The sequence below is a fragment of the Thermobia domestica genome, chromosome 8 (genome assembly GCF_964235325.1).
Source record: "Thermobia domestica chromosome 8, izTheDome1.hap1.1, whole genome shotgun sequence".
In the NCBI taxonomy this organism is placed as follows: domain Eukaryota; kingdom Metazoa; phylum Arthropoda; class Insecta; order Zygentoma; family Lepismatidae; genus Thermobia; species Thermobia domestica.
The window spans coordinates 128527993-128542380 of NC_137461.1; the positions used below are offsets into that span (position 1 = coordinate 128527993).

The 14388-nt window shown below is 34.6% G+C and overlaps 1 protein-coding gene across 1 annotated transcript in view; it reads left to right on the plus strand.

The window, feature by feature from the left end:
* Nucleotides 1–2150, plus strand: part of LOC145691840 (latrophilin-like protein LAT-2) — a 324510-nt gene extending 322360 nt beyond the window's left edge. The window contains exon 8 of the mRNA XM_081767156.1: nt 1671–2150. Coding sequence (XP_081623282.1) covers nt 1671–1834 — 164 coding nt within the window. The 3' untranslated portion in view covers nt 1835–2150. The remainder of the gene's footprint in view (nt 1–1670) is intronic.
* The last annotated feature ends 12238 nt before the right edge of the window (nt 2151–14388 follow it).

Consider the following 14388-nt stretch of genomic DNA (forward strand, 5'->3'; position numbering starts at 1 on the left):
TAATGTAACAGTAACTATATGACTGCAATCTAAAATTTTATTGAAGTATTGTTGTCCCCAAAACTTGTGAAATTTCTCGTCTCGTCTCGTGTCGAATTATAAATAAAAAGATACTTCTCATTCGTCTGTCACCTCGTTTTCGAGGCGAGATATTTCTCTTCTCATGGGCAACACTACACATAGCTTTTTCAAATATGTTCAATATTTCCGTTTTGGTTTACTTTTGGCGCACCGCTAAAAAGAATTGTTGAAAAATTCTTTCCAGACTAAAAGGCAAATAAAAAGTACGAATGCTATCTAACCGAATTAGAGTAGGGCGAAGCTGTAGGGTCCGCACGGTAGCACGGGGTTGCGTCCGAAAGGAGCAGGCGCGTCAGCGATGTTGAGTATGCGCTTAAGCGAGGATAGTGAAAAGAAGTGGGGTTTTGAAATTATTAGAATTTCAATAGCACTTGTCATGGTTTCATACTAATAACGTTCCACTTGTATACATGAAGTATAGGTTCTGTACTCTGTGTAGGAATAGTATGTAATAGAGTCATCTTTCATATGCACTCACTTATTTTAACCGCCCGTCTCCTTTAGCCTATCCTTCATAACTGTTGTACGTAAAACTGAAAGATTACATTTCATTATTTCATCCGTCGTAAAGCACTTCTAATGATTTTACACTAGTAACTTCTACACTTGTAAATCTAAAATATAGCTGTGTTACTTTGTATTTTATTATGTCGTCTGCAGAAAGTGGTGGTAATAGTATACATGAGAACCCCCTGTCTTCCGTGCGCGAGGATACTTCATATTACATATTTATACGTTACCAAATTAAATCACTGCGTTGTCTTCATTATATGTGCTTAACATTCTATTTTTATTTTCTAGAATAAATTTTGTTGATTTCGATTCGAAAAATGTTAAATATTTTTAAATTTATATCATGATGCAGACCAAAATCCTTGTTGCATATAATGTTATGCGCTATAGCATATAAAGTACAAGGGCAAATAGGTACGTTCTTTCTTATTTTCGATCAGTGGATAAGTAAATGAAAGTGGGTTTGTTACCCCCTTTCTAAGTTCGTAGATACTCAATGAATAATCCCTAAAAGTATGAGCGTCCAGCTTCTTCTGGAACTCAGACGGTCTTACGTATACTATATCCAAAGTGGTTCCTTATAAACATATTTTTTCATGCAATTTATTGAATTTTAACTGAAATGTTTGAAAATGTGTTGCACCAAAAATACACCAGCACCAAGACTTCATATAAACATCTGTATTTATTAATTTCATAGTTAAATATGACACACGAAGAACATAATGAGACCAATTATGAAGATATCTTTTCCCTATGATTATTGCTTATGCTTTTTATATTCTTGCCTGTGATAATTCTTTGCTTTCTTCATAACTTCAATCGTGTTTCATTTTTATTTTTTAATCTTTAGATGCGGCTCTCGGTTCTAATCACCTATGTAACTAAGCATTGTTATTAATAATTATTTTGTAATAGGCCTATAATAAACTCACCCTACAAATTATGAAATTAATTTATAATGATGAAAGATCGTGGTTCCCAGTTTCAACACACCATGCAGTAATTTATAAATTACTTTGCTTCCAATATGCATGTAGTATTTATAGTTTTTTTTTTCTCTTTCATTTTTGCAGGTTCTGATTACGAGCAAATTCCAGCAACAAAATGGGTGCCACAGTACATTCTACCAAAATTCAACTTTTATTCCAACTCAGAGGAAGAACACGTGAGCTTGGATGGGAATGGAAACCCAGGGGAGAATCGACTAACACAGTCGAACTGGAGCGTCCACATGTGAACGCCACGAAGTAATACCTTCGGGCATTGAGTTAGCTCAGGAGCACGGGTTCACACGTTCACATACGCAGTACACACATACACCATACTGACCTTGTTAATTGCTCTTGGGTATTGAAGTGTTTTTTATTGTGAAAAGGGTAAATTTCATGAATGGGTAAAAGAACACATTCATTTCGTTCTTCTATTTGCATTTACAATTACCATTACCGCATGTGTAAACAATGAAAACCAACACCAAAATTAATTGTAATGAAAGCTAGTGTTACACCTGTTTTCTTTAAAGGATGCATAATATTTTCGTGAGACGTATTATAATTATGCTATTGTACTTAACTATTTCTTTAAGAAAATAAATTTTAAATTAACATTTTAATTAAATAACCTGGTTTTCTTAACTAGAGCACATATTCTTAACTGGTTTTCTTAGACCACATATTTTCATTGAAGTTCTTGTAGCTGAAGTTCTTGAAACTGTAATATAACTGTTAGTGTGAAACTTGTAGTTAAAGCTGCGAAAATGTACAGTAAATTAAATGAATGGCATGAGGAAAAATATAACTCCCATTAACAGAAATAGACTGAGTTTAGTGCAGAAAAACAATGATAATACTCATGTGAGCTAAACTGAGGAAAGAAGTAAAGTTTGAAACAACAGCAAATTCAAATTTGAAGCATATTCTTTTCAAACTTTAACTCTTTCCACAGTTTAGCTCACATGAGTGTTATCATTGTTATTTCTGTATTTAATTCATTCTTCTTCTTCTTCTTTTTTTTAACTGAGAGTTATCATTGCCTTCCCAAAATGAACTTCAAATGTTTAAAGGTTTAAGTAATGGATTTTGAATGAAGGAACTCGTATCAGCTTTGGAGCTTGGAAAGAAGGTAGTTCATAAGGTGTCTATTTTTTTTGTGTCTATTATTCTGTCTTACTGCAAATGCCCTCGTGTATTCTGATTTACTAACAGCCCTGATATTAGTAAGTAAACATCAGAAAAATGAGATACTGCTACGTACAAGAGCAGAGAACGAACAATTCCTGATGCTTTAGTTCGTATTTGATCGAGTCCCATTGTCAATAATATCATTTTGGCCCTATGTGACATGGTATATAGTAAGTCGTTGATTACATCCTGAGATAGATAGTATCATTTGTCATGGAGTGCATAAAATACGTTATTGGCTGAGTACGGGTTTTTGTGGCTACTGTGCAATTCAAGTTGTACGAAATGCAAAATATTTTCTATAGGGTTCATGGATGGAAATTGTGTGGGAAATCTATTAAAAATATCTATTCAAAAAGGAAATAAAAGTACGAAACACCGTACTAAACTTCGTTTCTCCCAATTATGAAACACAGCAATTATGAACAGGGCCGGATTTCCCAATAGGCCCGGGTCTATGGGCGCAAGCTCCCAGGCGGCGCACGGCCAAGATAAAAAAATAAAAAAAAATATCTAGAAATAAAAATAAATAGCAATAACTTAACATATATTTTGAATTGATTAAAAAAATCAGGCTAATAAAGCATTCTGATTTTGAAGTTCATTGGAACAAATAATTGTTGGTAAAGTTCACCAATCTTTTATTAATACATTAACCGTATTTTGTTAAGCCCAGAACCAAGTAAATTCCTCAAAAAACTTACAATGATAAAATTGCATCGTGGAGTGGTGTTTTAGCAATTAACATATAGGCCTAATATAATTTTTTAATAAAGGTTTTTAGGAAGGTAACTTTAACCAGACTAGGGGCGGAAAATATTATTGGGCCTAGGGGCGCCAAAATGCTAAATCCGGCCCTGATTATGAAACATTAGTTTACGGAATATGAACAAAAAATTATAACAGGGCTTTCTCGGAAAATTTAAAGAAAACTCATCCCTAAAACTAAAATATTCCTTGTTGATTTTTACTTGAAATGAGATATGCCATTCTGTAGATTTGTTTCTTTGTAAAACAAGAACTAAATCGCCTGAATATTGTTTGAAATAATTGTCTAAAAAATACGACAACAATAAATAGGTCTTGTAGATATTTTCAGATGAAACAACTTATTTATGTATTAATTATCCTTCAACGGAGAATAGAATCTCCAATTACAGAAAGTACGTAATATAGATAGTTTTTACAGTATATAGTGAAAATAAGCGTACTGACAAAATAGATATCTGACAACGATAATAATAACTATTATAGGAGTATAAAAGCATTAAATGTTAGCCGTATTACAAGTAAAGAAAGCATTAAACGTAAAATAATCGCTTTACACATTTGTACACAAACACATATACTCACATTTTAACAATTTATTTTTTAACTTCTTTATGTACGGAGATAGATGTATGCTATATCCAGATCTTTGTTTAATATTGATATACTATGAAACCTACTGCACACCCTTTATAATGGAGAGCCTATATACTTTTCAGTTCTGAGAACATCTACAGTCAACAGGTGTCGGTTACGTAGATAGCCTGCTCTATCATTGTGTCCGATTACACTAGCCAACAAAATTTTACTTTTTTTCTGTAACTGGTATGAGAACAGCTAATCTTTATGTTTTCGGGCGTGCTGATAACGAAAATGTTAATGAAAATGCAAGATTAGTTCTCGTTTTGAAGTTATGATAATTTTACGTTATTGCCTATATAAGCTTATCCATGTATTTACCTTGTTGTTATCCCTCGGAGGAAGGTTACTGAAGGTGCAACCGCTTTGCCTGGCGTTTGTAGTTTTCTCTGGTGATTCCCTGATTAGTGTCCAACAATAATCAGCCAACATTCATGCATTCCACTTTCCCTGGTATCTCACTTTCATGTCCGAAATTTGCTGGTGGAAGCGTTCCCCGTGCTCGTCGCTTACAGCACCACGGTTGTCAGGAAAGAAGTCCAAGGAAATCTAAGAAATGCAACTTTAAGGACATGTTGCACCACAGTCTATCGTAGCAGTGCAGAAGATTTGCCACAAGAACCTTATAGTTTTCTGTCCTCTTATTTCCTAAAATGTTTGTTGATACTTGAACAAAGGCATCCCAAGCTAACTTTTCACCACCTGTCAGGATGGTGTTGAAATGCTCATCTTTGTACAGTTTACGTATCTGGGGACCCAAAGAAATCCCCTCTCGTATTTTCGCCTCATTAAGACGTGGTAATTTCTCGCGCAAATAGAGAAATGCTTCCCTAATTTTGTCAATGGCCTTAACAAAGTTTTTCATTAGGCCCAGATTTACATGAAGAGCAGGGAGAATTATGTTCTTGGATTCGATAAGTACTTCGTGCATAACATTGTAAGGTCCTGGTTCAAATGATTGACGCTTAGGCCAATCTTTCTTTTTATAATAAAGTGCTTTATCTCGGTAATCCCAGAGGCACAGCAAGCAACAGTATTTGGTGTTGCCCTGTTGTAGCCAAAGTAATATGCCAATGACTTTCAGATCCCCGGAAATTTGCTATTTAAACTTGTCATAGTTCAATCGCAATAACAATTGCTTCATGTTATAATATGTTTCTTTCATGTAAGTTGCATACCCAATCGGAATCGATGGTAGCACGTTGCCATTATGCAGGAGGACACATTTGATACTAATTTTGGAGGAGTCTATGAATAACCTCCAATCATCACTTTTATAGTCAATGCCCATAGCTGCCATTATTCCCTCTACATCACTACAAAATACCAAGTTCTTTTCACTTTCGAAAATGGAAGGAATGGCTCATGGCGGTTACGGAATGCAGTCACATTTACCGTCTTATCAAGGCAATTCCACTGTTGTAGTCTTGACGCCAAAGTTAAGCTTTATCTTTCGGCAATTCAAGATCTCTCACTAGGTCATTAAGTTCACACTGTGTTATTTTGTGATTCTCTGTACACTCATCGTTACACACAAAATCAGGATCTTTCGAAGAACTGGGTTTTGAAGGTGATGGTGCAGCACTAGTTTCACTACCGCCCTCTTCACTGTCACAATCAAGTGGAACAGGAACAGGCAGTCCATCTCCGTGAGGCACTGTCGCATGGACGACGGCATGTTAGGATATATCAAGGAAGATTTTCTTCTTGGAAATACCATGTGTTAGTGAAGTTGTCATACAAAGGTAACAATCATCCACATGGTTGGATGGTTCTCGCCAGATCATGGGTATAGCAAAGCCCATGGAAGATCTTTTACGGTTTAACCACGAATGAAGGCTCGAGACACAAGATATGCAACATACATGAGGAGCCCAGGGCTTGTCCTGGTCCCCGATTTCACATCCAAAGTAGAGTCTGTACTGCTTCCTAATATATGGCATTATTTGCCTCCTTTGCGATTTCAATGTAGCCAGTTCGCAAATGTAACAAAAATAGTCAGCACTGTTTACGCATTTGGGGGGCGAATCACAGGAATTACAATGACAACACGCACTAACTAGGCTAGATTTCAATAACACGTTCTTTCAGCACAAGAACACAACATAGCTTGTAACAGATAGAAACTACGCTTAAATGATACATGCTTCACTCCTCCCTTCCCTTCTCCTTGTTGCTACGAGCTCGGGCTAAAAATAACAACAAAATACACACAGCTATTGTTGCCTGCAGGAAACTTAATCAGGGCCGGATTTAGCATTTTGGCGCCCCTAGGCCCAATAATATTTTAAGCCCCCTAGTCTGGTTAAAGTTACTTTCCTAAAAAAACCTTTATTAAAAAAATATATCAGGCCTATATGTTAATTGCTTAAACACCACTCCACGATGCAATTTTATCATTACAAGTTTTTTAAGGAATTTACTTGGTTCTGGACTTAACAAAATACCGTTAATGTATTAACAAAAGGTTGGTGAACTTTACCAACAATTATTTGTTCCAATGAACTTCAAAATCAGAATGCTTTATTAGCCTGATTTTTTTTAATCAATTCAAAAAATATGTTAAGTTATGGCTATTTATTTTTATTTCTAGATATTTTTTTTATTTTTTTTCCTCTCGGCCGTGCGCCCCCTGGGAGCTTGCACCCATAGACCCGGGCCTATTGGGAAATCCGGCCCTGAACTTAATCACTTTGTCTACAATCAGCGGGATTTGAAGCCTATATGGGAAGGAATTGACAATGAATGCTAATAAAATATAATAAATATATTTAAATCCTTCCCCCCTTTAACTTGGAAACGAGAGCTAATTCCAGTTTTACATTGTCGTTTTCGTTATCAGCGTGGTCGGTATAATTAACAAACATCTATTTCATTCCATTACATTTTCACTGTTCGCTAGTGTTATTTTTCGTAAGAAATGACTATTGTCAACATGAGAATTCATAATTTTATGAAGAAATAGTTGTTCAAAAACTCACGTCTGTTACTGAAAGTAACTATAATTAAATTTATCTAGACGTGTTTTATGCGGAATTTGTTTCTTACAGCGTAAGCTCCTATTCTTCTAAAACAGAGAAATCTTAAGAATTTTTTTGAATACTTCATATTTTCTTCTGGAGAGATTTACAATATGGAGCCTAAACAACGCTCAGATATTTTGCTCCGAAACAAGCTATTATACAGCATAGAGATAACTACAACATCATTCAAATTTCTAGTGTTCCGTGTAATAAAACAAAACTGTTTATAGGCGTTAAGAACTACTTCCGTAATACGGTTATCAAATGAAAAATTACATGTAATTTGTACCCCTAAATCTTTACATGTGGTAATTTCTTCCATTTACACGAATAAGAGAATGTGAATAACTATTAACCCGTTTTTCACTCTTGACATACTTATAAATAAACATTTTTAATATTGAGGTTAAGCTTATTTTCCACACTCTATTTATATACTAAATGAAGATTTTCTTGTAATTCTATTGTATTCTATCGTATCTGTAATATATCTTACCTGTTTATATAATTTTACATCCTCTGCATAAATAATACATTTGGAATGTTTTGTTGAGAACTGTAAGTCATTAATATAAAATAGAAAAAATAATGAACCTAGGTTTGATCCTTGAGGTACTCCCAAGATAGCTACCTATTCTGATAATTATGATTGTTTATATTGGCTATAATATTAACTTCTGAATATATACTCTTCAATTAAATTTTAAAAAAAATATTGAGTTAATTAATATGACAATAATTTATTTAAAAGTGTGATATGGCTTATTTTTCCAAAGACTTTACAAAGATCCAAGTAAATCGTATGCTTACTAGTTTTGTTTCAAAATAAATTGTATGTATCTTGGACGAAATTAATTAAGTTTGTAGTTCTAGATCGACCAGGGTGAAATCACAAATTTCCAAATTTTGCAGGCCTCTACAACACTAATAATATAAGTAAGATGGTGAGGACAATGGGTATCCAAAGTCCTTTGCGCCGAATATTTTCATCATTATATGAAACATTTCGTCTAAATAATATTAAAGGTACAAAGGACTGAAAATTTGATATTTTTTTTTGGAATATTTAATTTCGAAAAACGGTTTAAATAAGGATAACATGCAATCACTGGATTTCATTTGGGGTAAAGATCTACCTTTTAAATTATTACCAGGAATGGGTCTGTAATGTAGTTACGAGGTTACATGCCTTTCCAATTAATACGAAGAAACGATTTAAAAAAACTAATTATGCGCATATTCCGGTTTACGAATAAGGAACGGTTCAACACAAATTTTAGTTATTTTAATATGGAGCCTGCAACCCTGACTTATGTCCATGAGGGATAGGCAATACAACGTAAGTCACACAGCTTGATGTTACCTTCTGTTCATGTGCTCTGCTCTGTTTCTTTCGGCGTCCACTGCGCTGCAACAGAACAGCTCTTTAAACGCCTGGCCTTATTCATGCAATGTATTCACACAATTTTCGTGACTGCGAACTCTTTCGTTTTCTGTCATTGTGGCAATGAAGAAAGGAGGAAATTGGACGGAGGTGGCTTGTAAGGTGTTTATTGATCGAGCTCTGAATGGGAAGACATTACGGAGGAGGAAAGAGGATACTCGGAAGGTTAGTTTTTATGTATTCGATTAACCTATTATTTCAAGGGCGACAGACCTTAACAGTAGGTTTTCATAAGTATAGTAAATTATTATGAAAGGAAAAAATAAAATGCTTACTTAATGCACTTTACTATTTCGGAATTTAATAAAATATAAGCATGTTTTCTAATTATTTCCTTTTCGAGCATTTAAGTAATGAGTGAATACTTTTGAATTAATCTGAAATTGATTTACCTCTGAAATATTACTGTGAAGAATGTATGCAATGTCAAAGATAAATATGTAAATATTGCGCTTGTAAGTGAAATAAATAGCTATAAAATTCAAATAAATACAGTAGATAATAGCAAATTACACTTGTCGACAAAAAATACTTTTTCTCAGGCACACGGAAGAAAATATCTGGTTCTAATAGAATTTTAAACGTAGAATTCGAATCTGCAATCAGTCTGTCTCCATCACCCCCAGTTTTCCCGTGACAGAGGGATTTTCGGGAAATTTCCTCTCAAATTTCCATTTTTTTTTACCACTTTCATACCTGTAGCTCGGGTACCCATAGGTATATAAACACACAAATTATATTGTATGTTAGCTTGATTTATACTTAGTAAGCCCTCTAAGTTTCATAAGAATCGCATTATTCTTTCTAGAGAAATAAACATATTTATATAAAAATATGCTATGTGTACTGTTCATTTTACCATATTCATTAGTGCAGATAAAATCACATATAACTTCCACGAAAATTAAAATATAAGCACGGTTTATACCTCATTGGATTTGAAATAAAACATATTTTCAAGTATGTATACACCGTGTCACCATTTTTTGTATGAGGAAATTTCTAGAGGGATTTGTTGGGAAAGTCCCTCCAAAAAGTAGTTTATAAGATTTTTGTCTTAACTTGCTATTTGTATTTGTATATGTCTTAACTTGCTATTTTTATATAGTGATACAGAAACAGGAACTGCACTAAAAATAATTTTATGTCTACTTAATAAATAATACAAAAGAAAAATCTTTAAGTTTTTCGTCCCACGATTATGCCGGTTAGGCTAAAGGAGACGGTGATGATGAGAGATGAGTAAAATGGTGGAAGGAAGAAAGTGGGAGGAAATGGGAGAACCCCGAGAAAACTCACAAGCACGGTATAAATAATACAGAAGAAGTGAGTGGTATCTTCCTAATATATGAACACTTACTTACCTTAACTAAAAAGTTTTAGTTGTCGACTTTCTTCTGTGTTTGGCTTCTGGAACATCTCTTTTGAGTGTCCAACAGTAATCAGCTAACATTTGTGAACTCCACTGTCCCTGGTATCTCTTTCCCATGGAGGAAGTGTCCTGATGAAAACGTTCCCCATGCTCATCACTAACAGCACCAAAGTTTATAGAAAAGAAATCCAGGTGGGAGTCTAGAAAGAGAACTTTAAGGGACATGTTGCAACCTATTTCTTCGAATGATTGCAGGAAATCACTCACAATTTCACGGTAATTTGTGGCTTTCTGGTTTCCTAAAAAAAATCTCTGTTAAACATTTAAATGAACACCAAACTGCTTTCTCAATCGGAGGTAAGAGATCCTCAAATATCTTTCGCAAAGTTCTGAAGGAATTTAACATGCAATACCTTCCAAATGATACAAGCTACGGTAAAATTCAATACACCAGTGAATTTCTGAGAAAATTGTACATGAATTTGATGTATGACTTGCACCTATTCAAACATGAAAAAAAAAGTTGAATCCAATATGGCAGATCCAAGATGGCGGCCGAGATGGGTAACGTGTCATAGAACTTGTTCCATTTTATTTTGCGTATGCTCACATTCCCGTTAAGTTACATCTAAAGAAACTGAAGGTAATTTTGTGTCCGTGTGCTATAGTAGTGTATGATTCAATTTCAGATATTCTATATGAAGGCCCATAAATATGAAAATTACCGATATGGACCGCTAAAATTATTACAGTACACATTGAGGCGCGGAGAACTTTGCATTTGAATCAATTTTACATGAATCCCGTGAAGACACTTCGCCAATGTACCTTGTAAGGTGCAGAAAAGAAGTTCTTGAATGAATTACTCTATCAAATACATGCTTGAATTTCAATGCATCATGTAAGTATTACCATGTCCCTGTTTTACAACTTAATAAATATAAACTTAATAAAACTTATAAATACAAACTTATAAACAACTTAATAAAAGGTGCCAGTTAACTTTTCCCATTACTTAGTTCTTTTGTATCCGTTTCCAATTACACTGTTTATTAATGAGTATGAAACCAAATGAATTTTTACAGAATCAATTAAGAAATTAAGTGCCTCCCTTTTGTCTAGTGGTTAGCACGTGCCGCTTATGGTGTAAGTGGTGCCGGGTTCGATTCCCGGTGGAAGAACACACAAATTTAATTTCACAATCTTTCATTTTCATTAACCATTTGTCTTCTTTAGCCTAAAGGGCATAAACCGTGAAATGTTAAACCTCTTTTCATTAAGAATTTCAAACTGGAGGATTAGACTGAGAAAACAATTGTTTTCTACTTTTTGAATTCTTTGTTCTGAGCAATACATATAACATTTAGTCCACTTTTTCCGTATGTATGAAATATATTGGATACATGATTTGCATTGTTAAATTTGTTGTTATTGATTCTACCTCATAGCAGAATTTAAATAATGTCTTCAAAACAAAAACAATCACCAGAGGGCCTTAAAGACGCCTGACTTTGCTCATTTTTATTGCCATTGCCGATGTGACTTCTATTCTATAAAACTCTAGAGTCTATTGAAATTGTGTAATTCCCAGAAGTTGCCATTACGACTACCAAAAGTATTTTCTGTAATGTTATAGAAACAAAGTCTAATTCTAAAATTTCCCATAAATAATGTCATTTTGAGCAATCTAATCATCTGTAGCCATGTTTTCACATCTCCGGAATGATTTGAGATATCAAATTGCAATGAAATGAAATCTTTGAATTTAAGGTCCCACGATGATGCTCTTTAGGCTAAGGGAGACAATGATTAAAGCAAGTGAATGATGATAGAAGAATTGGTGGAATGAGAAATTGAGAGGAAACAGGAATATCATGGAACAAACCACGGGCACGATGTTGTCCATCACAAAGTTATTTGACCGGGGATCGAACGAAGAATCCCACACACCAGAGGTAAGTGTTCTACTACTAAGCTAGCGTGCTTCCAATATCAAATTGCAGTAAACTGTATTATAATACATACATTATGTATATAATGAATAAATTCTGTCTCAAACTATATGCGTCATTCACCTCAACAATAACAATCCATGTTTAGAGTTTACTGGTTATATAGCAAAATCTTTAGTCAGGGAGCAAGTGTGACTTCAAAAGGGGTTCGACATGTTCATCTTTCTAGTGTTAAAACAGCGTAGTAGTGATACCACAAACCACTCAAAAGTGAAACAGTATCCAAAAACGACTGCTACTTACTATCTGATAATTACTCTGTGACAAGGGTAAAAGTGGATCTGAAAATGTAGAGGAACACATGACGTTATGCCGTCACCCGTGCCAATATTTGCAAATTGTAATTTATTTAGGAAGTGGAGGGACGCCATAGATCGTTTCTTGAAGTAGGGGAATGACGTCCCTCCGCGTTACCCCTCACTTTTACCATTGTTCTGGAAGCTACTTGAACGTGGCTTGGAGCTATTAAATCTAGAGTAGAAGTTTCCCTCTTTTTGTTCCTCCTGTTCACATTCAAGTTCAGGCTAAGAAAAGGAAAAGTAACACACGCTCAAATTTTGTTTGAAATAGTGTAGATTCCTCTTGTAGTGGACACCTCAACCACACAGTAAATACAGTTATGAAATATGCATTTCGTGCGCACAAAATTTCCTTTCTTTCTGTTTGTGGATTTATTCTGTTATGTACTGTACAATGGTGTGCTTTGCTTCGTTGATTTATATACAACGAAAAGATAGAGGAAAGCAGTGGGTAATTCTTCATGAGAAGATCTAAACCAATTCGTCTCACTTCATTTCTCTTGTCATGAGAATGTTTCGTTGAGGGATAAAAAAAGGAAATGACGTTTTGTTGCCTACGTCATTCATAATTGTCAGCGAAAAAGAGATAACACTTGAAGTATATTTATCTTCAACTCGCCTTGATGATGCCCCGTTCTCTTATGGTTTTGAGACGGAGAAGGAGAGAATAGTACAACTCGGAATTTATTGATCGTTTACGGTCATTTTTTATTCGTGGAGAGACAAGTGGTGTGGGGTAAAGGTTTTTCCGGGCGTAGGGCAGGAGCCAGAAGTTTTCGTGGGTTCTCCACCAAATGCAACAGCAAAGATAAAGGGATTGGCTGGTTGCGTTCGCTAGTGTAATAATCTTATACTGATGCTGCCCGGTAACATCTGGTTCCTACTCTGCAGCCACAGACACACACACACACACACACTAACACATGGTGTTTCCTCTACTCTATATCAGAGGATTAAAACGTGCCATGCTTGTACAAGCCGCTTATATTTTTCTCTAACGGAGGTTCAGTTGCTTACTTTGCTCCCACTAAGATGCATACATTCCTACTTTGTATATATATATATATATAAACTTCTAAAGAACACGGAACTAAAAATAGATATCTTATTAACATTATAAACACGTTTCCTGAACCGTATTCTCGATTTACTGTGTAAATTCTCGTGCAATGTTATTAGTGTGTAAAAAAAAAAAAAAAAAAAAAAAAAAAAAAATCCGAAGATGACACACACAAATATATATCTTCTATTATATAAAACTAAAAGTGACTATGTTTGTGACTTAATAAATCTTGAACTATCCGACCAATTTCGAGTAAAAACGTGTATGAAATGAAGTTCCTTGAACGCATTGGCATACAGTTTCGTATTGCACTTTGAGAATACGCAGATATTGTACACAAAAGGGCTATTTTCCATGGCCCAGTTAAGTTTAACAGTGTGATGGCTTTCGTTATTAAGCCTTCTATTGTAGCTGATATTGATAAACACTATGGTTTCTTTAAGGCAAAATTGTAGACTACAAATCTAGTTCATGTAGCCAATGTTTTGTGTGGACCCCATTTAAATCGTATAAACTATAAGTATATTTGTATTATTAAATGCCTTACAATGCTCACAAGGGAGCATCTTATATTGATAGTAGCATTGTCCAAGCAAACAATGCACAATCGATAGAGAAGTGAAGAAAAGTGAGAAATCCAAAGTTTTACGGGCCGACACGCAGAAACACAGGAGATACAGAGGAAAGAAGGATCTAGAATCATGTGAAGATAGCAATGCAAAAGATACACTGACACAAAAAGAACTTCAAAATAATTAAAGTAATCAAAATGACATTTACATAACAGCATAGTAAGCAAACATTGATGTGTTCAAACAGACATGCTCAATAACATCATATCTAATGCAGTGTTGGCAACTGAGCACAAAATGGAGTTTTGTTAAATGGCACGGAACACAAATTATAACATCTAGAGAAGCTAATTATGAGTAGAACCATACCTGTGAAGTCTTGATGTACAATGTTGTCAACGTTTGAGGATAGACCTATA